Source organism: Strongylocentrotus purpuratus, unplaced genomic scaffold (genome assembly GCF_000002235.5).
Source record: "Strongylocentrotus purpuratus isolate Spur 01 unplaced genomic scaffold, Spur_5.0 spur5_contig_827, whole genome shotgun sequence".
In the NCBI taxonomy this organism is placed as follows: Eukaryota; Metazoa; Echinodermata; class Echinoidea; order Camarodonta; family Strongylocentrotidae; genus Strongylocentrotus; species Strongylocentrotus purpuratus.
The window spans coordinates 469,894-497,123 of NW_022145532.1; the positions used below are offsets into that span (position 1 = coordinate 469,894).

Here is a 27,230-nt window from a genome sequence, read left to right on the forward strand (position 1 = left end):
GGAACATAAATCTTCTGACTACTGTCAACAAGGACTAGAGAATCCTGAACCCCTCCCTCCTTTCCTCTTGCTGACGACATGCAACCGTGCACGTAAACTCACACGCTCGCGTAGATTCATCGTTACAGGAAATCGGAGTAAATAACTTATAAAGAGGAGGAGGATGCTCCTGACGGGTTTTTATTGTCGTCTCGGGTAGATTCCCATAGTAAACGGAAGGGAACCGAGTACAAAATCGAATATGACCGGGAGGCAAACAAGTTACACCTGCACTGAAACAGCCTAACGAACCCTTGTTTGGCATAGTACGAGTCAACCCAACAGGCACCATGTTGTTATTCTACAGAGTATGCTGTTGTCTCGGGACGTAAATAGGGCTTTTTCGAACGTCGAACATGACAGAATTCGTAGAGAAGAACATTAAAAGCATTGATTTTGTTTTGGTCCATACTTGAGTCATAATTTAATGAAACTATTTTATGAACATTGTGAGGATTGAGTTGCTTTCCTGTATTTTGTACCCCCCAATATATATTCTTCCTGTCTAACCCAATTAATAGTAAATAATTATATTCAACACATCTTGATATACATTTTCTTGAATCATCATTTTGAAGATTTTTTAAATCTATTTTTTTACATCAATATGTTCTCCATCTGATAGCTACCTATATGCCTGGCTGCTTGTGAATTGGAAAGAGTCATGGAAGAGTTATTCTTAATTATTTTTTTCTCACTGATTTTCGTTCCGGTCAAATTGTTTAAGCTGTAATGGGAAATGACACTATAGTTCATTTGCACAATTATTATTTCTCCTTGTTGACAAGCCCTTGAATAAACTCCACGCAATTTGAAATACGTAGTGATGCACACGTAACTACTTTATACGTCTGTTTCTGACATTAATTTTCCTCAAAGTATGCACAATTTACCATCAAGATCAGATGATTATACCTAGTGTAATTAGTCCCTGATTACCAATTAGTTTTGGAATTCTCTACGCCTAATACTTGTTATGACAAGATGTTTCCCTGCTAAAGTTCGTTCCTGATGTTTCCCTGCTAAAGTTCGTTCCTGACAGTAGTTCTGTTTTTCCTCTTTCAATCCATTTCATCTCATCGTACGCTTCTTGTTAATTAGTGACAGGGTGATGTTTATACAACTCTAGAAGCTACACCGCATGTTTGGTGTCTGCTTCAAGCATCTGGTTATCTCTCTCTGTTCATCTTTATTCTCTCCTGCACAATAAACTCATGGAAGGGTTGCCATAGCAACGAGCTCTCCTCTAGGGCATGCATGCCAGCGACAGCGTTTATTAAACGGGTCAAAGAATTGCTCAGAAATATTCTATTGATTCTGCTGAGCACTGCTTATTATTTTTTCCATGCAGTGACGTCTCCTATAATATTATGGAAAAGGTGAATTGATGTCATCTGATGTACGCCATCACCTGATCATTAGATGTCAAGGGGAGGGGCATTTTCCCCTATAATATTTTGACATTTGAAGACATTTCCCAAAATATTCTTAGGCTTAGAGGGGAATTAGAGATGGTTTGGCTTTCTAGACACCCATCATTGCATTGCTTTATTTTCTTTGCCTGTACCCGAGTATTGTTTGTCGTAATACAGCGGATAAGGCAAATGCTGGAGTGACGCCACTGCCGTGTACATGGGCGAATTGGGCAAGAGGAGATTCTAAAAGCAAGAATGTATCTCACCAACCAATCATAAACACTACGACACAATGGTTTTCATGATCGTAAATCCAGCCCATTATCTTTCTTGTTATAAAATAATAGATTATGAAAGTTTTAGCACCTTTGATGTAATGTGAGGCCCTTATGCATGCATTCATGACGCCTTGTAGATACCCACGTGACGTTTATGTCAATAAAGGTCGAAGCTCTTGACAAATTCAATAACAATTCACTCGAACAAAGTAAATTCGCCTTGGATTAGTTTAATCTACTCAAGAAACAAAGAAGAGAGAAATTTTAATGGAAATTCGAGCATTAAAAACATCAACGTCTTGGGCTCGTTCAATTACGCTACTGAATATTGTTCATCATATAAAATATATCGTTAAAGCAAATTTCATGACGTCAGTAGAGATAATGGTAATGGGTTTCTTTTAAATTTGAAGCATTCACTTTGTCGAATAATCACCTGCATTATCGTTCACGTTAATGGACATTTTTTTTTTAATTCTCAATTTTACTGACGTTGATGAATATGCTGTCATGATGAATAAAACAAGTTTTATTGATGTATTCATTCTAGCACCAATGGTATAGGAAAATACAGAAGTGATGTTACCTCTTCTTTTGGCGATGTAACCCTAAACAACAGAGAGAAAAAAATATATTCAACAGGTACATGAAGTAAGACAAAGGTTATCCAAAGACCCACTTTCTACAAGATTATTTATAGAGAAGTGATTTGTAAGAAGCCATGAGAATTATGTCCGAAATAAATAATGACTGTTCACCGTTAGAAAAAGTAGCAATTACGCTTAAAAGCTCCTAAAGGACTGCAGCAGAAGTCAATATTTCAATTTGGTGACGACGGGCATTTTGTCCCTGCCATTCAAATAACCAAATTATATTTATAAACAAGCCTTCAGTGGTAGCTATATTTAGCCACGCTTTAAACTTATTGACTTCACTTTGTATATCAATGTGTTTAATGACTAACTCGGCGACCGTTAGCAAGTGAGTGATGGCCACATCAATTTCCATGACGTGCCGCGGGACATTAGTTTGTTGTTTGTCACTATTTTGCATCTCCGTCGAAATGAAAATTCAGCCGCAAGTTTACGAATTGGGTGAAGCGGAAACGAAAGGGGGTACGAGAGAAGAGAAGGCGGAAGAGGAGAAGGTATGAGTAGGAGGAGGAGGAGGAGGAGGAGGAGGAGGAGTAGATAATTATGGAAAATAGATAATAGGATGAAGCAAGAGGGGAGGAAGCTGGTGATTCGAGGCGACAATTCCTCCTGAGCTAAACTTTAAAATGCTGCGACCTTTCAAGCCACCACTCAAGCGAGTAATTGAGAGTGTTGGCTGTCGGATATGGGACCTATTGAGATCCTAGATGAGTACTTCTGTTCAATACTGAAGATTCTAAACAACTCGAAATTGAGCGATTGTCCTTGAGGACTTCTTTTAATCTACTAATTTCCATTAAAGACTAGAAATTCGAAACACCTACATCTAAAAGTTTACGTCATTCCTGGTATAGTCGTATATATAATACAGCCAATAAGATCGTGAAATTCGGTTTCGATAAAAAATTTTTTAGTTGAATTGTAGGTCAGAAACAACTAAAAATGTGATTAAACTATTTTTTAAAAGTTAACATGTGTTAAACCCGAACCAATGCACCAATTTCTAATTCAAAAGTAAGGATTTGGTGAATAATGCAAAGTCAATTTCGGGAATGGTCCATTCTCATTCTCATATTATGAAAATAATAGCCCAATTTTCTATTCAATGCTATGATATTATTTGAAGACGCTCCTAATTTCAGCAGCATTTAATGTTCAATCACTAAATCTAGCTTTTATTCAGTAATTACTAAACAGATCTACCTCCCCCCTCTCTCTCTGTCTCTCTGCATGTTTATATCTATGTTCACTATTTCTTTGTCCATATGGGACCCATTTGGTGATCGTACTGCCGAGCAATACCCATCTACCTGTTTCTCGGAATACCTTGTTCTCATCTCATCTGCATGCATTGATTACCATGAACTCTGAAAGTCACTTTCAGTCCGTGCAAGCAAGCTCTTTATTTCAGTCGGACTATATAGGAGGGCTTTATGGAGAGAAAGCCACCTCCTCAGCCATCATCTATTGGATGTGACTCGAGTGACAAAGGGGTGAATTAAATCGGAGAATCAAACCAAATCAAATTGATCACCCCTTGGGATGATATCGGATATATTCTCATTCGAATATTCTATCCGCGGCTCGTGGAGATATCAGATCCGGTGCGGGTGACTGTGACATTTACCCAACCGCACTATTCCCGCGTGAATTAGTCGGTAGCACGATGGTAGTATACCCATCCTCTGTTTTATCACACATAGTGTTCCCATTTAAGCGTTTCATTAAAGGAAAGGAAGTGTCAAAAAGTAGGTTGCATACCACGTTTTATTGGCATTTCAGTTAAGTGTATTCTATCATTTTTTTTTTTTACATCAAACATCAACGGTTGTCCATGTCCATTCTGTATGCATACAGTTGGAATAACGTTGGCTTACTTCTTTTCATGATGAGTAAAGTTCTCTCACAAGATATAAACGATATAAACGTTATCTATGAGGAAAAAACCATAACGTCACAATCATGTCACGTAAAGAAGTAAGAAAAAGTCTAGCAGTTTAGATGATTATGTCATTTTAGTTTTAAAATGACGGGTACTGCAAACTCAAAAGCTTTTGAATAAATAGACTTATTTATTTTAGCTTCTTTTCTTATCATCAGAAATAAATCACATTTTCACGGCTAAGGTAAAAACACATTTAATTTTCAGTGATTGTAACACAGGTCATGAAAATAAGGCCTGAATACCGTGTCATCTCTCTGCTACGCCATTGAGAAAATGTCTTTCCTCCGATCATACTCCCTATAGCTCCAATTCACTTGATGACTATCTATTTCACACCTTCAAGCAAGAAACAAGATGTCTGCCCGTTGTCATGGTTATGAGGGTGAAGACCATGGTCGATTGAAAAACAGCACCTATGGGCATTCCTTGATGGGTAAATCAGGCGGTCGTGTTCTTTTCTGAGAAATATTCGGTAGAATGAACCATTTCTGAAGCTTAGAGACCTGGAGAAATAGGGATCATCCAGCCATGAAGATCGTAGAAAAGGGATAGCGTGCATTTAGAATACAGCGATCCATTGCTTCTATGGAGCTTTTATATTTCATATTGTTCATATCTTCTCGGTATGATAATGTTCAAGGTACCGGTGTTTGCATTGATACTGAATTCGAACCTGGACGTAAGACATTAACCTGATTAATGATCAGCAATTGTGGCGTTTTCATTCTACTATCACTATCAGGGGCGGATCCATGATTTTCCAAGGGGGGGGGGGGGGGCGAGAAATGTAGGAAATTGCGAGCGCGAAAGCTTTACGGCGTTGGGTCCGGGGCCCACTTAAGGGCCCCGGAAAAGGGTGAACCTTAATATGCTCTATGCTACATTCTGAGGTATTTCTGAATGTAAAAAGAGGGGAGGCATGCGCCCACACGCCCCCTGGATCCGCCCCTGACTATGATATTCTCTCTTTTGATTCGTTTTATGATGATCAACCCTTAATACCTCTCATTCAACGTAGATCCGGCGTTGTTAGGAATCTTTTGTGAGTCCCATACTCATACTCGATGTGTACTTTATCGCCATGGTAACGCCTTTTGTTGCCCACTTTGTAACCCGACCCACATTTTCATTTCGGTTTGGTAATTTTAAAGCTACCAATAATCATCAATACAGCAATTTCCGACCGAACATAGTGATCAATATTTTATGAAGGAATCTTCACAGTTCTGGCAAGTTTGCTTGATTAGTCGATTTTAACTCCAATCGTCTGTACTTTGTGACCAATAAAATAATAATTGCCTGCACTGGAAGTCCATTATCATGTTGTTTTTTTTAGGAAAAAAAGATAAACCAAAAACAATCATAACAGATTTACTTAATTTTGCTATAAGTCTTTTTCCTTTGATAATCTTATCATACAAGATTTTATCACTGCCCAGTTATCGTACGTCTGAGCCCATTGCCACTTTAGGAATAATCAAATTCAAATAAATGTTCCCTCGCTTCCCTGAGATGGCTGCACAATATCATAAGAACGTGAGATATCAATTTACCCACAGTTTCTAGTGTACTATTACACACCGCGACTAAAATTCGGTAAATAGAGAAATGCTGACGTATATTGCGGGGGAGCTATGTAATTGAGTCCATTTAAAGACAGTATTGAATTTGGGAATGATGACAATGATGTGTGTAGTACTTCGTATATTATTTGAATTTGTAAAATTCATATCATAGTCAGAGCATTGTACTCATAGTGCAATCATTATAATTTTCATCATTATCATTTTTCAAAGTAATGCGTCTATGAAAAAAAGTATGAATTATGCAAGACTAGTGACAAAAGCTTATAATTATGAACCATATTTCATGCAGTTTTGTAAAGTTAGTGTATAAACATAAAAAGAAAGTGATCTATAGTCTTCACGTAGTATATCTAAGGTCTGTTTAATATGTCTTTGAAAAGTGTACTGTCTGTCTGTCTATCTGTCGAGGGAAGCGGATATCTGACTATTATCTCCTAGAACGATCCATTTCAGTCAACCGTGGAGAACAACGGCATCAGAATAATACAGGCAAGGGTCAATGCCTGAGGACACTGAATTGATGAATATATTTGAAGCCTGTCAAAGAGAGATGGAGAGGAAGATGCAACGGAGGGGACACATCGAATGAATGAGCGCGCTTCTAAAAGATCCTTATTGAGGGAAGGAACGACAATCTTTTTTAAATTTCCCATCTTATCAAGTGAAATATTGCTATGCAACACACTTAGAAATAGGAGGGCAATTGGGGTGCAGATTTGCATCCACGCACCTACGCGTGTTTGGCAGAGGGTGCTGCTATTGTAGCAGAATTATACCTTTTTTTTTCTTAGGGTAAATGGTGGAAGCTGGATTTTTGTCGGGAGTAGAGGAAGCGTAGAATATCAAAATTTCTGACAAGATTTATTGTTAAAAAGTTCATAAATTTTACCGGCCGCGGGGTGGGAGGGGCGGAATAGGGGAAGGAACACGAAAACAAGTTTGTATCTAGGTGTGTATATGGCAGATTTGTATTGTTTTTCTTTTTCGTTTTATTTTTCACAATGTTTGGATCAAAGTGGTCGATTGATATCGAGAAAAACAAAATATTTCGCTTGTCATTAAAACATCCGTAACTCAGCTACTCATTTCGCTTGTCATTAAAGCATCCGTAACTCAGCTTTTCATCAAAATTTAGAGAGAATCAATATATCCTTCAAAGTTTTAAGTAGCTAAATGATAGTAATTAAAAGACCGAAGCAAATGCGGATTCAAAGGGGTCGACTAAATCGAGCCAGGTCTTAGGAGGAATCCTTGAAAACCGTTTGATCTCCTCTGTAAATTGAAACCATTTTTGCATCCTTCGGAGACCAGTGGACGCACGTCCTTAGTGGCCATCTTTGTTTGGCGATCGAAATGGGTTGCTGCTGACGATAAAAACCGCCCACACGATGACCTTTACTAAAAAACAGAACTTTATAATTCTCGATCGTGTTGCAGAAGCATCATCGTGATCACCATGTGAACGGCATCCTGTGTCGTAATTACCTTCAGCTCGCATATTAATCAGTTTGATAGACTAAATGAACATTTACTCGAACACCTTGGGTAATGAGTTTCTATATCAAATCTAATAGTTTGACCGCAGTCTGTATGTGGGCATGTATTATTGTGTTTTGAGGTATATCTGCATCGATATGGCTGATAAAATGATTCCATGCCCGAAGCATTCATCTTCGGTTGCCATTACTGTATATTACGATTGGGAGCTCCATGGGGTCCCTCCATAAGAGTTCACCATAAATTGATTTTCTCTTAGGCGTCGTTTGGCAATGATACTGTTTCCGAACAAAGGCTACCGCATCCATTGAAGAAAGCGCAAGTTATGGTGAAATCATTTATGTAAATTTTAAAACTGTGTGCGACTGATGTACCGATTATTTTTCATATGAAAATTTCATGGTATTTGAAGTTTTCCTGCGTAAAAAATGGCTTATCGACTACTAGTGGGTAGCAAGTCACGGTACAGACTGCTTAAGTATGACGTCATTACAAGTCTTACAATTCCGATATTGTTATGTGAATGACAAATTCGGGACCTGAAACAAAAAGATTATACATTCTTGAAAATCCATGTCTAATATTGTGTCTCAATTTCTTTTGCATTCAATTCGTAATTGTGCTTTTGCAGTAGCATTTAGAGACATAAAGTCAGTGTTCATGTTTGGGCCCCGTCTAATAAACTGTTGCGATTGATATCAATCACATCTATGTATATACGAGATAGGAGATCCCAAACTTGCGATTGATTAGAGGACTTGCGATTGATTCGGATCAGTCGCAACTTTTTATAAGACGGGGCCCTGAAGCCCCTGATTAACATCGAATATGTTGGTCTTCATTGAAACCTTACATTTCAGTTATCACGTATATATAGCAGTAAACGTCAAACATTATTTACTAAGGCTTCTTTTTTCTTGTATGGTTTGTCCTTTAACCAGGTCGAAAATGCAGTGACGTCACAAGATAGAGAACTAGAAGACACACAACCAAAGCAAATCCAAGGTAAGAAGCATATTTAATTGCATGAATTGATTCGCGTTCAGATATGAACTGTTAAACCACGGCAAATAGAGAAAAAGAAACACCGCGGTTTTTTACGTGTAAGTAAATGGCAACTGCGCGCAACAAAGATCTTTTGCGTACTAGTGTATTCACTGAGCTGTTACAGTTACGTCAACATAACTTTATTTTTAAGCGATTTACCGCGTCATATTTGAACGAGACTTTACGTATTGAAGATAAATAAAATTGCTCTGCGATCAATTTTGGTCGTAAGTCGAATTGCTAACTTCAATCCTGCACTCAACACAACACCGTGAGCTATTAAACCCAAAACCTAACCTAAAGCCAGTCTCAACCCAAGCCCGAATATAATATCTTCGACAAATAAAGCCTAGAGTAATGTCACTGGAGCAAAATGTCAGATCAAATCTCAGATATTGTGTTTATTATTGATATATGAAACCGGATGATATAGATCGGTTTTCCTTCTCGCCGATGATAACCCGATCAAAAAGGAATTGAATGTGACGCTGGCCTAATTACTTTGCGCCGCATACATCAACCAATGTCAACATTACCTCAAGCGGGTTTGGAGTTATAATTTTGTAGAGACGCACGAAGGTAGTACCATCACATCGACCCAGCTTGCTGACATAACAACCCCATTCAATCTTGTATTGAAATACCATCGCTTTCATTTAATTTTGAAGTCATTATTCTGTGCTTCCGTTTCCTTTTGATCATGTCACATCATTTTTCTTTTCAAATTAGATATATATGAATATCCCTGCTTTAGCTGGAGCAATGTTGCGAGCAATCGGTTTCGACTGATGTTTTAGCATGACGTACGTACAGCGTAACTACAGGAAAGTGGATCTTGAATGCGTGGTATCGCGTGCGCAGACATTTCAATCTTTCTCAGACAACAAGGAATCTTAACCTAAAAAACATTAGATTTGAGGTGGAAGATTTGTCATAAAACCTACCGTTGCGAACATGTTCCCGGCATTGTTCCGGAAATAACAGGGATAGTAATATATAGAAATCATTATAATCGTTATAATTTCGTTAATCCTTGAATGCTGTGAGCGCCGAAATCGGCTGCCTAGCAGAGCCGGGGTAATATATAGTTGGAGTGCCTTGAGCACCATGCATGGTGGATATGTGCGCTATATCCAGTGTTATCATCCTGTTGTTTTAAGATAACATCAGACAAAAATAAACCGGATGCTCATTGCACATTATGTTATAATGCTAGGCACAGCATCGACACCGGTGTTTTCGATTCTTTACAAAACCCTTGATAGATTCCAAATTGCTATTAATGGCACCACCTAATTCTATTAAGGTGTTGGGGTAATGGCATAGTTCATTTCCCTCTCTTATACATCCCTCAGGATATTATCAACATGGAAGCAGTAAGTAGAGACCACGTGACCACTGTCACCTCACTTCTAATTTAATTTCGAACAGCACCTTAGGGTCTCAGCCTCGCAAAATTATATTTCCGACCAGCTCTATATTTCTCTCGAAATGTGCTTTATGAACCCTTTAGGCTTACTTTATTGGTTAAAGATGTGGAACGCTTTTGCGAAGGCTCGTAATTCCGAAACACAAATTTCCCATACTAGGGGGTTCATAATTTCGAAAATTTGTTGCGTTATTCCGGAGGTTCATTTATCCGAAGTTTCCTAATTCAGAAGGTGAAATAGGGTTCATAATACAGAAGGTTAGTACTTCCGGAGGTAAAATAGGATTCATAATTCTGAAAATGAAAAAGCGTTCGTTGTTCCGAATACGATACAGTGTTTTATGATATTTGGGGATTATATCCAGCTAAATCATGCTTCATGTAGAAACCATGTTCATCTTCAGGTTGTTGTGTACCTCATTGCCGTGTTCGCACATTTTCGACGGGTGACGCATGAGGCTACTGAAATTACCTTATAGGTTAATTTTTTTGAAAGTGGTTGCTATCATGTTGGTAATACAAACCTTCGGAATTATGAAGATTCGGAAAAAATGACACGTAACCAACGAAAGTTGTATTTTGAGCCGTAGGTGTCCTCATCATAAACGTTGCACTTTTCAACGAAATATATTCCGGCAGCTGTCTTATATTTAATTGTTATTTAACCACTGCTAAAGAATAAGTAGTTTTACATCTCATCAAGATTATCTGCAATGTATATTGTGGTCATGATGATATTGTTCTCTTAGTCTGCAGAGTGATTCCTTCTATACATAAAATAATCTAGTACGGATTCATATTGTATTTGAAATTAATTGAACAAACTACAAACATAGTCATGCAATTGAGATGAATAGTAACAAAAAAGAAGTTCTACCAGGCACCCTACTGTAATGTCTATGTATAGCCATTTTCTTTATTGTCAGCACTTGCACAGATTATAAGCTAAATAGGATAATGTGAAAGCGGGTCTTGGAGAACTTGCATCAGGCATTAGCGCATTAATACATACCGCAGTTGTGCTTAAAATTGCATTAAACGTGCTATGACTACAGAGTTAGGAGTTGTGCTCATTTCACTGTGTATATTTTGCGAGCTTCAGTGATCAATTTTTTTCCTCCATTGATCGTATGAATGATATCAAGTTTGCATCGAATAGCGCTGATATTTTCAGAAGGTATTCAAAGAACCATATGGCAGGAAGCCTAGAGTGAACAATTTGAAGGAAAGGAAAGGATAACCGTTCGTGGAAGGTTTGAGTCTGTAGCTTTCTAAGTGCATGGCAGACATGCAGCTGTTATATTCAATATCAAAATGCTTTTTCTCGTGAATAATAGCGAAGTCACAAAGGATAACAAAATCCTCGAAGAAAACAATGATCAATTCCGGACCTAACCTGACAGGAAAAGAGACTAAAAAATTGTACCCGAAAGAGATTTTTTAAAACCTCTCTTTCTATCTCTTTCTGAAAATAATATTGGTATTCAAACGACATAATGGCCCTTGGGATTCTTCCAGACCTAGAAAAAATAGAACTCGTCTGCGAAGAAAAAAAATGGGGTAGAAATGTGAAGAAATGTGCAGCATTTCTTGTCTAAGTCAATCATCAATACAGGTTGTCATGACAACTGGTGACGTGATGGTGACGTTAGTGACAACTTAAGGGGGTTGAAAGCCACCTCGGTGCCGCGTGAGAAGCCAACAAATCAATCTGAGAAGGGAGGCAATGAAATGGGGAAAACATTTCACATTCGTTCCCCGGTCTTCATTTCTTTCCACTCGATTTATTCTTAGAATATTGGAATGATTAAGCTCAGATAAAAACCCGCCGTACATCTTCAAATGAAATCGTAATCCTGGATTCACATCGATTTCTACGTGTTTATTTCGAGCAGGCAATTTCTTTGGGGCAGTTATATTTAGTTTACGGTATGTTAAATAAAACCTTTTCATGGGTTTTACAGAATTAAATATGATATCCCCTTTCATATTATGCTAAAAGAATAAGCTAGGAAAATTAAATGATAACTTTTTATTTCACACAAAGAAAATATGGACTACAATATTAGGATGGAACTGAAAATACAACTCGTAATTAATGATGAAAAATGAAATACAGTCTATAAATACAGCACTAGTTTTGTTACATTTCTTTACACAGATTGTGGGAATAACTTCATGCAATATTCAAAATCAAATCAATCACCGATAATCATTACGTCTACGCTACTTCCGATAGATTTTCACGACTTTAAGAATCCAGGACCATAATTCTCGTTATTAAAGTCAACGATAAAGGCGAACAGACAGGGTAAAGTAGACAGCTAGATTTCATAGAATGGCGCCACATCATTCAGCAATGTCAAAATTTAGGCATTATAAAGGTCATTAAATTGATGTTTCTGAATTAAAATGGCAGCGTTGTATATTCCCCTCAACGTTTCATTTTCGTGGAAAATGGCGAGCGGCACAATTATATATTATATGTCCCTCAGATGCGTGGGTGTGTAGGGCAAAATCCTCAACCAGACAGGAACAAAATTATATCTGCTGATTTTCTTCAGACAGAGGAGGGAGATATTACGTAGAACAATATTGCGTCGAGTTGAAAAGTAATTACAGTTAAGTAGTCAAAATTGGCTTAGTTGCTGCCTTTATATCAACCGCAATTATATATAAGCACTGGCAGAAAAATATTGGCTCGCCACATGAAGAATTAATGATTTCCTTTTCTTTTAATTACATTTGTTGAGGGGGAAATGAAAGGCTCGATTAATGGTTTCTGCATTTCTCATGATACTTTCTTAACAGTTATTAGAAGCGAAAACTTGTTTAATGTTACACTTTTCATTTAATGTTTTCTATTCATTTCCTTATATTGCAGAAACAGAAGACGGTCCTGTCGATGTAGAAGAAGATAACACACCAGATGAAGACGACGATGATGACAGGGGGCAGGAAGTCATCAACTATCAGGATATTCAAGTCGATCATAACAGCAAAGTGACCAGTGAAAATGAAGGCAAGAAACCAGGTAAAATCAAATGTAACAATATCTGAACTCAAGACACCAAAGTTGGAATAGATATTTCTACGATTTGCCAAAATAGTACTAAATCAGCTTTTATAGATGCACTTTGAATTTAAAGAGAAATGATATTCTGTATTTATTCAGCGCGATATACAAATGTCCGTAAGAAGTTTGCTAATGTCACAACATAACTATATAATTTAATGATGCATTCAGAAGCTTAATGTTCCACAGGGGACGACCCCCCCCCCCACCCCCTCGTGATTTGCAAAATTACCCCCAAATCGACAAACTTTTTATTCAGCGCTTGCTGGTTAGAGGTTTGGGGCTGAAAATGTGTGATCTATTCTTATTTTAATTGTCAGAGATTGATGGCACCTGTGCTCCTCAAAAAGAAAATACTGATGTACTGTTTACAGGAACAGGATAAAACATTTTGCATATGGTATAACATCCGATATCACAGTGGCAAACCTACCTAAGCGACCACCTGTCTATAAAGACCACATCTTTTTGTTTTCCTTGAAAACGGTGTCTCATTGAAATATGTACTGAAGGAACCTAAAGATCACCTGCCTGTAAAGACCACTTTTCTTGTCTCCCTTGATCGGTCTTAATGTACAGGTTTCACTGTAATAGGGACAATGTACCAGCATGTTCGACTCGTACTAGGGCGAGGCCGTCCCTTGCGTCCACACCCTGATAATTCACTTTGTCAGTAGAGACTGCCGATTTATTTTTGCTCTGTAATTGAAATATGAAGGCACTGTCCACAGAGAGGATAAAATAATTGATAGACACATAAGACACTTGCTTGTATAAGAAAACATTTCCGGATGATAATCTCAAGGGCATCACATCAGTGTATCATCTCTGCAATCGATATCCCACACTCTAAACATCATATGTTTACCATTCGGGTTATGTGACTTGATGTATTCGATTAACGTAAATGACTTTAGGGCTCAACGTCGTGCTTAAAGATGATACTGCAAGTGTCATGTAGAGAACGCGTGAACACTTCACTTGCAGATGCACGCATGATTTTGAAGTTTGGATGTTTGCACTAAACATTCTCACCCGTTCCAATTTACGATCTCAAACACGATCTATAAAGAGCTTTGAAATTTCTTGTTTAGGAGGTACTAAGCTAAAGAAAATCGTTTGTGAGTAGGTCGTGCTTGTTTGGTAGTCACCATTTTTTCTTCCAGCAAAGGCGCTCATGGGTGTTTGCACTTCACCTGTCTTCTTTTTCGATCTCAAACACTATGTTTACCGAGCTTGAAAGCTCCTGAAATTTCGTGTTTAGAACGTACTAAGTCTAAAATTTATCGTGACATTTTGTGAGTAGGTCTGCTTGTTTGGTATTTTGTTCAGCATGTTCAACTTTCGACTGGCATGTTAAATTCCTTGTGACTGAAACCTGTCACCCACTTGCTCCAAATGTAAATAACACGTGCACAACTTTATGTTTCATCAAACCCTCATGTCCATACATTATCATGCTGAAACTGCATGTGTCTAAAATAATGAACATGAATCTTAATCTATATATAATTATGGGGGTAAAACTGCTTGGTCACTGTTCCTTTTTGGAAGTGAGTTGCATGACGTGTTTGGTGATTTTATTAGCCCACTAACAGTCAAGTCTCAGCTAAATAAGGCTTGAAACCAAGTGGTCATGGGATTACTCGTGATAGCTAACGAGGAGGCTTTACTAAACCGGGATCATAATGATATCATTTAATAGGTTCGTTAGAAATATACGATGCCCAACTTTGGCATGTTTCCGGAGGAAATTATTTAGCTTAAAGGGAGTCTGCAGCAACGCTCATTAATTATTAATGCCAAGTTAGCGTAGCAAATAGATCTACCTGACAGATGATGCAAGCTTTCAAGCAGACGTAACCGTCGCAAAGCTTAATCAGGCGCCAAACAACAAACGGCCATAGGTTTCTGAAAAATAAAGTCAATCGATGGAAAACAATTTCATGCAATAATATTTGTTATTTCTATACCAAGTGGTTGCGCCACCGGTGTACCACTGACTGAGTCTACAAGTCTACAACTGCAAGTCTACTGTATACTGACTCGCAACTTCGATATCCATTCGGTTGCCGCAAAAGGCGAAAGAAGACTAAAAAATTATCTATAGCGCTCATGTAGGCCTTATTGTTCTTATGCACATTCTTGAATCTGTTTTACTTTTACAGAGACAGACAGCAAAAACGAAGAAGAAGAAGAAGAAGACGAGTTTGACGATTTGCTTGGATATGAAGATGAAGATGAGGAGCAGCTCGAGGAGGCTGTCGAACAACAGATGGAAGAAGAAGAAGAAGGATCAGAGTACATGCTAACACCTGCTGCTGCACGTGAATTGATGCTAGAGCTACGAGATCCCGTGGAGGTGGCCAAGTTTGTGGTGGAAACAGATGACGCTGCTGGCTTCCTTCGGGCTCTAAGGTTACTCTTACATGACGGATATGTGAGTTGCATTATAAACCCTTTCACATTACCCCATCCTTATAGGGTATAGCATCCGGGTAGTCTCTGCGTAGTCTTTGAGTAGTCTCCGGGTAGGCTCCGGGTAATCTCCGGGTAGTCTCTGAGTAGTCTCCGGGTAGTCTCCAGGTAGTCTCTAAGTAGTCTCCGGGTACTCTCTGGGTAGTCTCCGAGTAGTCTCTGAGTAGTCTCCAGCTGGCCTCCAGGTAGTCTCCGAGTAGTGTCCGGGTAGTCTACAAGTAGTCTCCGGGTAATCTGCAAGTAGTCTCAGGGTAGTCACCGACTAGTCCCCAAGTTAAGTCGAGGTTCCCCGATGTTTATGTCATGTACTGCCGAAGGGTGAATCTCAACCGATATAGAGTAGGCATATAGGCTGTCCATCAGCGTTGTCCTCCGCATAATAGATTGCGTATTATGACCATGATGATTATTTGCCCTTAGGAGGTCACCATTTTGTCACCCGGGGGCTGCATGGGCGGGGGAGGGCGGGGTGGGCGACATTGAATACATAAATGTGAATTGATTGCTTTAAATAGAAACGTATAAACCGGGTTCGACATTTACTAATTTATCTTCCTTTCCCTCTTTTATACTCCTCTCTTCATCTCTCTTTCTGTCCCTCCCTTTACCCGACGTGTATTCTAGCCCAGAGCTGGTCCCGTAATGAAGCAACCGTCCTCTTTATTATTCTTTTCTTCTATTTGATATGTCGACTTTCTGTCATAACAAATAACCCAAGAACCCGTAAATGTGTTCATTTGCTTTCCGTACCATCATCATGATCATAATCATGATCATAGCAAATACATGCGTTAATTGCTGAAATTCAGTATTTTCGATCAGGTTTGCAACATCTAAATATACGTTAACATAACAACGTTTTTTTTTCTTCATTTATTATTGTAGGTACTCTTAAATCCAAATGTTATCCAAATCTATTTGTATTTTCAGCTTGAATCATTAAACAATATTATTCAAGTACAAAAATGTGATTTTCCATATCCTGTCTCATCCAATACAAAAGGTATTTTACTAGAAAGCGCCTTTTCATGCAGCCCAATCACTCTAGCACGTATTGTGCTCGTTATGCAAGTCAGTTCTTATTCCTACAATACAATCAATGGCTTCAGCATTTTTTATCCACTGTAGATTCAGTTCGCAGTCGTGCCAATGGCTTCAAATGAATAAGAAGAAAAAAACGGTTTGACCTTTAAATTATGATATTTTCAGGGAACAATCAGCTTTAAGCGAGTTGTTTTCAAAGCCTCGTTCGCTCTGTAAATGTCAGAATTGTCTGATGATGACACTCCACATTACGCACGTAATTAGTAAATAATACATGTCTTCGTGACATTAAGGAATGAAAGGAAGCTACGATATCAACCAATGATTAATGAGAACAAAATATACCCATCAACGAGGTTAAAGGAATCGTGACATATAACATGAAAAGGACTAGGCACATTATGAGTAATATAATTGTTGATGTGATGATATGCTTTTTATATTACAAAGTTGTATTCAAGAACATTTTCATCAATCTTAAATGCATTGATAAATTCTTTGGCTCTTTTCATCCATTCATACAAATTTATACGCCTTTTTGACTACATTTCCGTATGAATATTATAGCGGCCTTCGAGCTAGCTTTAAAAAAAACTCAATGGTTTAGCTTGGTTTTTTTTACAGTTCATTGTAGAGATGCACATTATACACACATGAGGCAGGATCTTTTTTTCTAAATAGAGAGGGAAAATTTTGAGAGAAAAAAATCCACTTAAACTGGACTTGCCGTAGGCAATGCCATTCGCCATTTGACGGTGGATCAAGGAAACTTTCTTGTCAGATGAAGATAGTCATGTTGATAGTGAAACATGACCTTTAATCCTTCTCGGTGGATCGCTGATCCACCCAGAGGCACCTGAAAGCCCCCCCCCCCCCTTCTCTCTCTCTCTTTCCCTCTCTCTCTCTCTCTCTCTCTCTCTCTCTTCCCCTCTCTCTCTCCCTCTCTCCCTCTCTCTCTCCCTCTCTCTATTTCTCTCTCTCTCTCTCTCTCTCTCTCTCTCTCTCTCTCTATGATCCATATTTCACTGTCAATACCCTGACAGTTCATGAAAATGATGAGACAGAGCGAAGTATCAACTTTGACCCTGACGCACACCCCCTTCCATACCTGTTTACCAATGTTTCATAGGTCCTATATAGAAAGGAGAACCTGCTCGGCCATCGCCAAAACCAGTTGGCTTCGGTCTTCAGGCAAAAGTCAAGCATAGGATGTATATAAGGAATTAAATATAAACCAAATATACAGTAGGCTTGCGGTTGCACCGTATGAGAGAGTGGGAATTGGGGAGTACTTAGACCAAATATGCACAGTGTCTTTTCTCCAGACTAGAAAACAGAACGTAAATCTGTATTTACTGTTTTTAAACAGTCACATCAATCATAAGAATGAAATGACTAACTCGTTTCTGACATTCATTGCTCGTCACGTTTGCTACCTATATTCAGGCAATTACCATGTTCACCTTAAATTTTTCTTCTTCTTTTTTCTCTTCTTCCTTTTTTCTCTTCTTCCTTTTTTCTCTTCTTCCTTTTTTCTCTTTTTTTTTCTCTTCTTCTTTTCTCTTCTTGTTTCTCTTTTTCTTTTTTCTCTTCTTCTTTTTCCTCTTCTTCTTCATCCTCTTCTTCTTCTTCTTCTTCTTCTTCTTCTTCTTCTTCTTCTTCTTCTTCTTCTTCTTCTTCTTCTTCTTCTTCTTCTTCTTCTTCTTCTTCTTCTTCTCCTCCTCCTCCTCCTCCTCTTCTTCTTCTTCTTCTTCTTCTTCCTCCTCCTCTTCTCCTTCTTCTTCTGCTTCCTTCTCCTCTACTTTGATCTCCTTCTTCTTCTTCTTCTTCTCCTTCTACGTCTTCAGTTGCAGTACAGTTCACTGGTGTGTTGTGATACTATTTCCTCATATAATTTTAGTCAATTCAATATTTTTGTTTTTTACTTGACAGATCACTGAGGCTGAAGCCTACGCTCTCAAGGATGAAGTAGCATCACAGCTCAGAAACCTTCTCATGCTACAACAAGTTGAACTATCGAGGGCGCTGTTCGAGACCTATCAACCACAGGTGGAAGAGGATCCCACGGCAGATTTGGTGAGTATGGTGATTATTGAAAAGGGGAGAAATATTCATTTTACCCTAAGTTTTACGACTCGAAATTATGAGTGATAAATAACTCGGATATGTGATCTATTAATGTTTGACATATTTGACTACCAATAAAATCCCCAACCCATCTTTATTTTGAATTACTGGGAAACTGAATCTTCAAATTAGAAATCTTCCTAGCACCAGCACACAGTTATATTGCCTTGATCAGAACCCTTGGTAGAAGACAGGATGGTGGTGTTTCTGGGCCCGTTTCATAAAACTTGTTATCTATAACAACTGCTAAATTTCTATGACAAATTTGCTTTCAGCCAATCAGATGCCATGATTTCAATAACTTATAACAGTAGCTTGTAAGTTGTTATTGATAACAAGTTTTATGAAACGGTGTTGTTTCAGACTATCAATTAGATGATTCCAGTTCAGTTCAGTTCAGTTTCAGTCTCAGGACGATAGCAACAAACCTATAATTAAATTGCATCTCTGCACCCAGAATAGGAATATGGTTCTGGATAATTATGTGGAAAATCAATTAAACAAAATTGCATTCATGGCTGATCATTGGCCATCTTTCAGACTTGATAAAGAGGGTGCACCGTGGTTCATTGGGTAAGACTCTTGAATCCCTTTCGAGAGGTCCAGGGTTCGTTCATAACTCGGTGCTTATATCCTTGTACAAGGTGCTTTACTTGACCCGTATTTGTCCCTCTATTTATTTATTTATTTATTTATTTATTTATTTATTTATTTATTTATGTATTAATTTATTTCTAATCTTTTGTCAGGGTAGCCCATTCAGCAACAAGTAGTGGCCTTCCGTGAGGGCCCTAAATTAAGGGCCCTGTATGGATAACTGCTGGAGTAATAATAATTGCAGGGCCCGCAAGAAGTCAGGGTAGTATCATAATGATGTGGCTACTCTAGGTTAATAAGACCAAATTAGCAATACACATGAAGTTAAGATAATATTTGTCTATTAATATAATCTCCTTATTTTCTTATTCTTTAAAGGATGGTTTACTCTACAACCAGATGGCTCAACCTGCAGAATATTATGACTATGCCAACATGATTAACCAAGATGAAGTGCCGTATGGAAGCTCTCAAGTCAACCTCTATGATGCATACCAAGATGCAATTGAACAGGGTAAGTACACGAAAAGACAAAGGCGCATGAGGCGGGGAGGGGAGGGGGAGCTGAGGGGTAAGCCCCCAAATAAAAAAAAATTACATGGACCAAAATTCGGGCTCCTTCATGTTCGGCTTTTCGACGTTTCAACAGGGTGTTTTTTTGTTATTTATGAAATTGTATCTCATATATTTTGATGACGAGATTATAAAAATCGAGTATGAAATCGCCTGTGGAATGTAAATTTGATATTTGGACAAAATTTTGCCCATACGCCTAAATTGAAAGGTGTGTTCTACGCTATATGGTTTATTCCAAGTTATATTTGCAGCACAAAAACTGACCTAAATTTCTTCGAAACGCCTTATTATGAAGTAAAGTATGGTTCGGAACCATCCAATCAATATCTTTATCTTCTTTTTCTTGAAACTCAACTATTTAGATATGTTTAAGAATATTTCTACCAAAATTGTTTGGCAGATACCTTTAATTGGTCGTCTGAACATTAGGTGTAGTTTTTGTTTCACCCTGTAAGAAATTATTTTCTATTATTACCAGAACTCAAGATTTATTCTAAATGTCTGACGATGAATAGCATATGACTACTATTTCCAATGAAAATAAGAAATGAATAAAATCGGTTGGTGAAAGTAAAAGATTAAAAAGAAGAAGAAAAACTTAATAAACGCACTTGTCGGAGATTGAAAAATGATTTTATTTGTTTTATTTGTTTTATTTGTTTAAATTCACAGTCAGTAATCGTGGAATTTAGGATACAAAACGTTGAATTATCAAATCGATTGTGTCATTTGTGTTTGTTCGCAGAAAGTCCAGTATTATTTGCTCTTTGGGGAAGGCCAAATAAACACGTACGTTTAGACTTTTAGGCGGGAAGGATGGAGTCTCCATTAAAAGGATTTTTAGCTAGAAATAATCGATTCTTTGCAATTTTTTCCGAGGTCAGGAAACGTGTAGGTCAACAAGCTGAAATCCACAGGAATTTTGTTCACTGTCATTTTGTATTGATTTATTCATTTATGCCCTAGATGTTTTCGCTTGATATTTGTTCATATGTGATTTATTCTTGTGTTGTATAGAAAGCACTCAAGCCTTATCAGAGATAGCCGAGATACTTGCACAAAGGATTGCACGAGGTGAAATCTCGCCGGAAGATGGCGCTAAAATCATGAGTAAGTCGAAAATATTATTGGTAGCTGTATAAGTTGAAGAGGCACGTTTCTAAAACTAGCCACAACCGAAACCCTAATCATAAGGCTACCTGATACACATGATACTGACAGACTAATAATGCAAATGGTTGCAATTTAGTTTCCTTAGCTAGATTAAGTTGTGTTTATTTTTTTAGAAACATGCCTCTACAAATTATCAAATAATTGCCCACCCAACGACCTTGTCAAAACTTCATGACCATTAAATGATTACTACTTAGCGTTACAATAATTTAATCAGAACACGATAATAAGGTGTTGGTGGTGACACACTTCTCTCTTAACATAATTTGAAATTCCTCTTTTTTATCATCGCTTTATAGTTTATCATCGCTTTATAAATGAGTTTAGTTTTATGAAGTTCTTATTAGAGAATGTGAAGTTTTCCTTTCTTGTGAAAAAGACATTTTAAAAAACATTACAAATTAGTATTTTTACTTTCTATTCATGTATGATTCATGACGGTTCTGATGAAAAGCTCTTAAAGTCATAGGATTACATGAAGGTGTCGTTTATAAATCTTGCGTAGGCCGAAATGGCGGCAACACGACACGGATGACATTATAATTAAGTAGCATTTCCACCTATATATTTCTGTTAAGCTCTATTTGGTACAACTTAAAAGCGTCATTCATAAGCGTACCCAGATATTTATGAACGTGGGGGCAGAATCATCCCGAGATCGGGGTATAGGAAGTCTGGGCAGCCCCTAGGTCTTACCGAGAAGGGCAACCTGCCAGAGGAATTATTTTTTTCTGAGGGAGGGCGTCCCGCGCCATAATCTACCCTAGATGCTGAATACCCCCTCATTAAGACATGCTCAGTGCATGATTGCGTGGGATAATGGCAGAGTGGGAGGCGATGTCATTTCATCCATCAAGGTTTTGATTAGCTTTTAAAGCCTCGCTCAAGATAAGTAATCGACTCGAATTTCTTTAGATTATTAGCCATTCGCCTCCCCAGATGAGGATATAATATGTATACCTTCCCCCGGTCGGTTGTCCTTAGAAGTTTGATTTGTGTGTCTCGCCCATCTTTTTTGTTTTTCCCCAATTTTTTTCAGCTTTTTTCCAAATATAATAACAGAATAACAAAGAACATATAAACGTAAGGTGTAATACAAAATATACATTTTTTTTTTACATATGTACATATAATAACGAAACTTAATATTTCTATAACATATTATTATAAATCTAAAGTATTATCCAAACTATCTGTTGAAAAAGTGCAGGAGACCGTAATCATAAGCGATATCGTAGAAAGTTACATTGTAGAAGACGCTGTTACAAACGCGATCGTGATTTTAAACTATTTTTTTTATAGTCATATTACACCAGCACCTGAGCAATAGTTAAAATAAATGTATGTTTCTTTTTTTCTTTCTCTTTTTTTGGTGTTGTTGTTGCTGTTTTCTTTCTTTCTTACTTTTTTTTTCGGGGGGGGGGGTCAGATTTCTGTAATATAGAGGTAATGGACGGTGCTGATTCGTAGAAGCGCCTGTATATAAGTATGTAATCTAACACTGTAGAGTTGCTTCTCAATAAGTTGTATGTGTTGTACTATTGATTGAACATGACTCCTTGAGTTAGGTACATAATAATTGGTACAAACTGAAGAGTTTCATCATCGCTGATCGAATTAAAGCAAACTGTTGCTAATATCTGAAGCATGTAATTGTATATCATTTGAGAGTCGCACAATTTTCTGTAATATGTAATATAAGCAAATGTAAAACATTTTTTCCCTTCTCCTTATATATGATTCAATGTATTGTTCTTCGTTGAAGTATCATGAAAGTGACAAAGTCAGCCAATAATTGAAAGTATCTGTAAGACATTTTTGGTTTATTTATTTGCTTGCTCTTGTGAAGGCAAGGTTGTGCAGCTCCTTCCTGACAACTACTGGGGTGAGAGCGAAGAAGGCATGAGCTCAGAGGGGGGCAGCGAATACAGAGAAGAAGACTTGGGCCTTTCATCACAGACCAGCGAGTACATGCAGGGCGAGGACGAGATCGAGAGATACGGCCAGGAGGTCGAGCCTGAGATTGAGAACTTCGAGGAAGAGCTCCTAGAACAAGGACCGGATGGATTGGTCAAGGACATCAAGGAGACGGACCATAATGGTGACGCGGACGCGACGGAGTTAGAGCAGGAGGCGGAGAAGATTGCAGATGAATTAGAAGACGAACTCATTGAAGGAGGAAAGACATCGAAAACAGGTAAGCTCAGGAATAGTTTGATTCGTTGATAATAATGTGTGCGGGCAAGCACTGAATCCAATGACCGGGGTAATAGTATATTTTGTAAAGCGCTTAGAGACATTTGTATTAAGCGCTATATAAAAATTATTATTATTATTATTATTGTTGTTTGCTGTTTTTCTAATGATTATCGAATTCATGAGGGCACCTAGGGATTTTTCTGAAACCCTCATGACAATGGACGAAACGTGAATGCGGATAAACGTCCCACCTGCTGAGGTTGCGAACCCATGAGCTTCCTATTAAAAACAAGCCCTGCTCCAACCGCTGAGGCACTGTATCTCACTGGCCGATGAGACGTTAGCCCACCCCACACCCGAGATCCGAGAACAGACTTTGGTAAAAGTTGAAAAAAAAGGATCAGATATGAACACAGAAGATGTAAAATACGTCCTGAATGAGTTTCTTAATAGTCATATAAATTATCAAAACTTTGGGGAATCGCCAAAGAAAACACGGTGACAAATCTGGGACAACGAGGAGACTTTTGTGGTGTAACTACCCACTACGATTCATTCGCAGCTAATGGTACTTTTCTCTGTGTCAATGTCAATGTCTCTATTTGTATGACTATTCAGTACCTTGATCAGGGCAATCAGGAAATCTTTTTTTCGTATCTTGTCTTTCTGTAATTTGACCGACACCATATAGTCGGATCTTAATGTATGAGGTGCGCTCTAGAAGATTCTAAAATATCGGTTTATCATATAAAAGAAAACGACCAACAAGGTGCACTGACCCAGCGATCACTTTATTCTAGTCTTAAAGTATTATTCAACTCTAAGAATCTGCTGATATTACTTGTATATCTTCAATTATAAAACGTCATAGCAAAACATATTCATATTTTATTTTATGACTTTTCCCTCAAGGGTTCTTTCAAATCCATTTCCGTCAAGGCATTTTCCTTGAAGCTTTACGTAGACATTTATCTTTACATTTCGTGGGCAGTAGGTCTGATTTTTCTTAGCAGGGAGCATCATCTTATTTTGTCTTGACGAATCCAAAAGTTAGAAATTCCTCATCTTCTCTTCTTTCTGTGATTTTAGAGTCCATTAAGATTACCAAACCTGGAGCCGAAGCTGTTGTAAAAGTCGGCCCATCAAATGACGTCATTGATGAGGATGTGGAGAAAAACTGGAAAGACATGTCGCTACTACTCGATAATGGTAACTACTACTTATAAAACAATTCCTGTGTTCTCTATGCATTGTTTCATATTCTTTCGATTCTATGACGTCATAATCAGCAATTGGGGACTTTATTGGGAACTTTATAAATTAAAATGTTCATGCTATACATTAAATCAACCTAAAAGTCGATGTGTCTGATTGGTTGGAGTTACCCACTTTGCACGTGTTTTCATCATTATTACATTCATTTCACAAAGGATATTTCGTGTAAAACGCTGCCATCTACTAGTGATACTAAAGAAAATAAAACCAACACATTTTGATGTAATTTTAGTGCTGACAATTAAAAATCCTACTTATGGCAAAATAACTGGCAGTGGTTGATGCTAAAACTTGTATTAAATTGACAACTCATACAATGGTTTAAAAGAATAGCGTTTTTATTCATTTCTTAATCTTCTTTGTACAACTTCAGACATTCCTGAGGACATCTTGAGAAGTCTTGGCATCGACATGGAAAAGCTAGGTAACAAGTACGAAGAAGAGAAGGAACTTGAAGATGAGGAGGAGAAAGAGATCAAGGAGATAGCAACGAAAGAAGGGGAGGATTAATCGGGATGAGCTTACGTCATTTATGACCCCCACCCTTCCTCCTCCTCCTTCCGCAAAGGAATTGGAAATCAGAGACTGCAATGTGATCATGTACCATCTTCAAGCGTCGGTTCGGTTGTGGGTATGGAAAGGGTTATAGGACTATGTGGAAATAAAGCATTGTTAATTGAAATATTATTTTAGTTATAAACATTGTTTGAAATTTAAATGAGCAAATTCTTTCAGTGAAGAACCTCTTTCAACCAAAAAAAAATTGATAATTTTGTTAAAACCCACAAATCGATTTTTGACAACGCTAGGTACTCAAAACAGAATTTGACGTTGAAATACACAAAAAAAATCACTCCCATCTTTCTTTTCTGCCAACACAATTAATATTCATCAGTTTATCATAAACGAACACTCATAATTTTGCTAGAAAATGTTATCAAAACGGACGGGAGATCATTACCTTGTCCTGGTATGACCTTCGTTTTCTGATCATTGATTGCGCTAGGAAGACAGAGTGTTTGACATTCGGATCATATTCATGCAGTCTCTGATTTCCACCGTATTCTTTGCCTCAGTCTTTAATTTGCATCGAAATTCATCACCTTCGCAGTTCGCTATATTTTTTCACACCTTTGTACGATGTTTTCGATACCTTTATTGCTATACTTCAGTTGTGTTAAGTTTGGTTGTATCTTTGATATATTTCACTAGATTATGATTTTCTGAACAAGTAGAATAATTTTACATTTTTGTTGACTTATGCTTTTGAACACCTTTATCACTTTTGCCTTTTAATCGTTAACATCACGTCAGAAAATGAACAATGCTGGTGTCGAAAGAAAATCATTTTTCAGTCATTGAAAAGAAATATGAGCATGGCACTTTATATTTATCTCTTTATTTCTAATCACGTTTAATCAATAATTGTTTCATTTGGGGTAAATGGTGTTGGCTATCATTATATAATAATTAAAATTAAAATTTGTTTTACAATGTAAAATAACTTGGATAAGGGCAATTACCTTAACAAAAAGTTGGAATACAGCGTATCATTCGTTTATTTAGATGTTATCATATTAACTTGGTCACAATTTAAAATAAAGGGTAACAAAATCAGATAAAAGAAATATCTATACTTGTGCCCACTGTGCCGGTAAGAATCGGGATATGATTAATAAAGATCAAGTTTAAAAGATATTATTTCTCATTTATTTGAATATATTAGACAACGGACAAAACATCGTTTTTCAGACTTTTTCAAATGTATCTATTTTCTTTTTGATTTCTTTATTTTCTTTCTTTATCTCTCTCTCTCTCTTTCTCTCTTACTATCTGTTTGTTATCACACTGAATCTCTGTATTCATTGTCATCTAACAATTCCTTTTAACTCTTTGTATCTCTTATATCTGTCTCTGTAGTATACTATTAATCTCTTCGTATGCTATTTCTACCTATGCTGTGTGTGCATTTCCCTTTTATTCCTTTTTTCCTCGAATTCTAGGATTCATCCATTTCTCTCTCTCTCTCTCTCTCTCTCTCTCTCTCTCTCTCTCTTTGTCTCTTTGTCTCCTTCTTTCTTTGTCACATTGAAATCTTGACAGTGTCTATTAATTTCTCTATTGTCTTATGACTCTTATCTCGCTTTAATGTCTTGACACAAAAGGTCATGTCGACCATTTTTTCTCTGTGTGCAACTTTCAACTTTCGTGTAAGTATTTCCTATCTAAGCTTTAAATTTTCATAAGAAAATCTATGAATATATTGTACAGTATATAGAACATTGTAATATAATTCTGGTGCATCTACATTAACGAAAACATTGGAGGAGTATTCTACTTGATGTAATTACAGTATATAGCTCTAGGCGCATGTGGTGTGAGCAAAATATATGACTTAAGAGTTATTTTATCAAAAATATACTTATAGAATATAAGACGTAACTATATTCACAGTTACACATGATACCATGGGTATGTAACTATTAAACTAATATTGATTGCAGAATTAGGAAACTGATTGTCAGATTCTCTTCGTAAATCGAGGAGTCAATATAAAATCAAAGAAAGGGGTACGAAGCGACAACTTTCATATTTTTTTATTATTCATATTATCTGTACATGACTTGTGATACAACACGCAACCGAACCAGTGCACCATATTGTCCTCGTTTCTGTAGAATTCATGATCTGATCAATGTTTAGGGGTTCGTTCTAACGGTTACATGGATATGTCACAGTAACATACTCATTAGTTCTTAACATACAAATATTGACATCATTGTCAGCTACGAATCT

General features: G+C 37.4%; 1 protein-coding gene across 1 annotated transcript in view; it reads left to right on the plus strand.

Moving 5' to 3' along the window:
• LOC115922976 (nucleolin-like) overlaps positions 1-25,904 on the plus strand; it is a 42,270-nt gene extending 16,366 nt beyond the window's left edge. Inside the window, exons 3-11 of the mRNA XM_030982856.1 lie at positions 8,355-8,418; positions 12,774-12,923; positions 15,134-15,405; positions 18,420-18,563; positions 19,590-19,725; positions 20,805-20,897; positions 22,810-23,157; positions 24,249-24,368; positions 24,808-25,904. Of these exons, the coding sequence (XP_030838716.1) occupies positions 8,355-8,418; positions 12,774-12,923; positions 15,134-15,405; positions 18,420-18,563; positions 19,590-19,725; positions 20,805-20,897; positions 22,810-23,157; positions 24,249-24,368; positions 24,808-24,944 (1,464 nt within the window). The 3' untranslated portion in view covers positions 24,945-25,904. The remainder of the gene's footprint in view (positions 1-8,354; positions 8,419-12,773; positions 12,924-15,133; positions 15,406-18,419; positions 18,564-19,589; positions 19,726-20,804; positions 20,898-22,809; positions 23,158-24,248; positions 24,369-24,807) is intronic.
• The last annotated feature ends 1,326 nt before the right edge of the window (positions 25,905-27,230 follow it).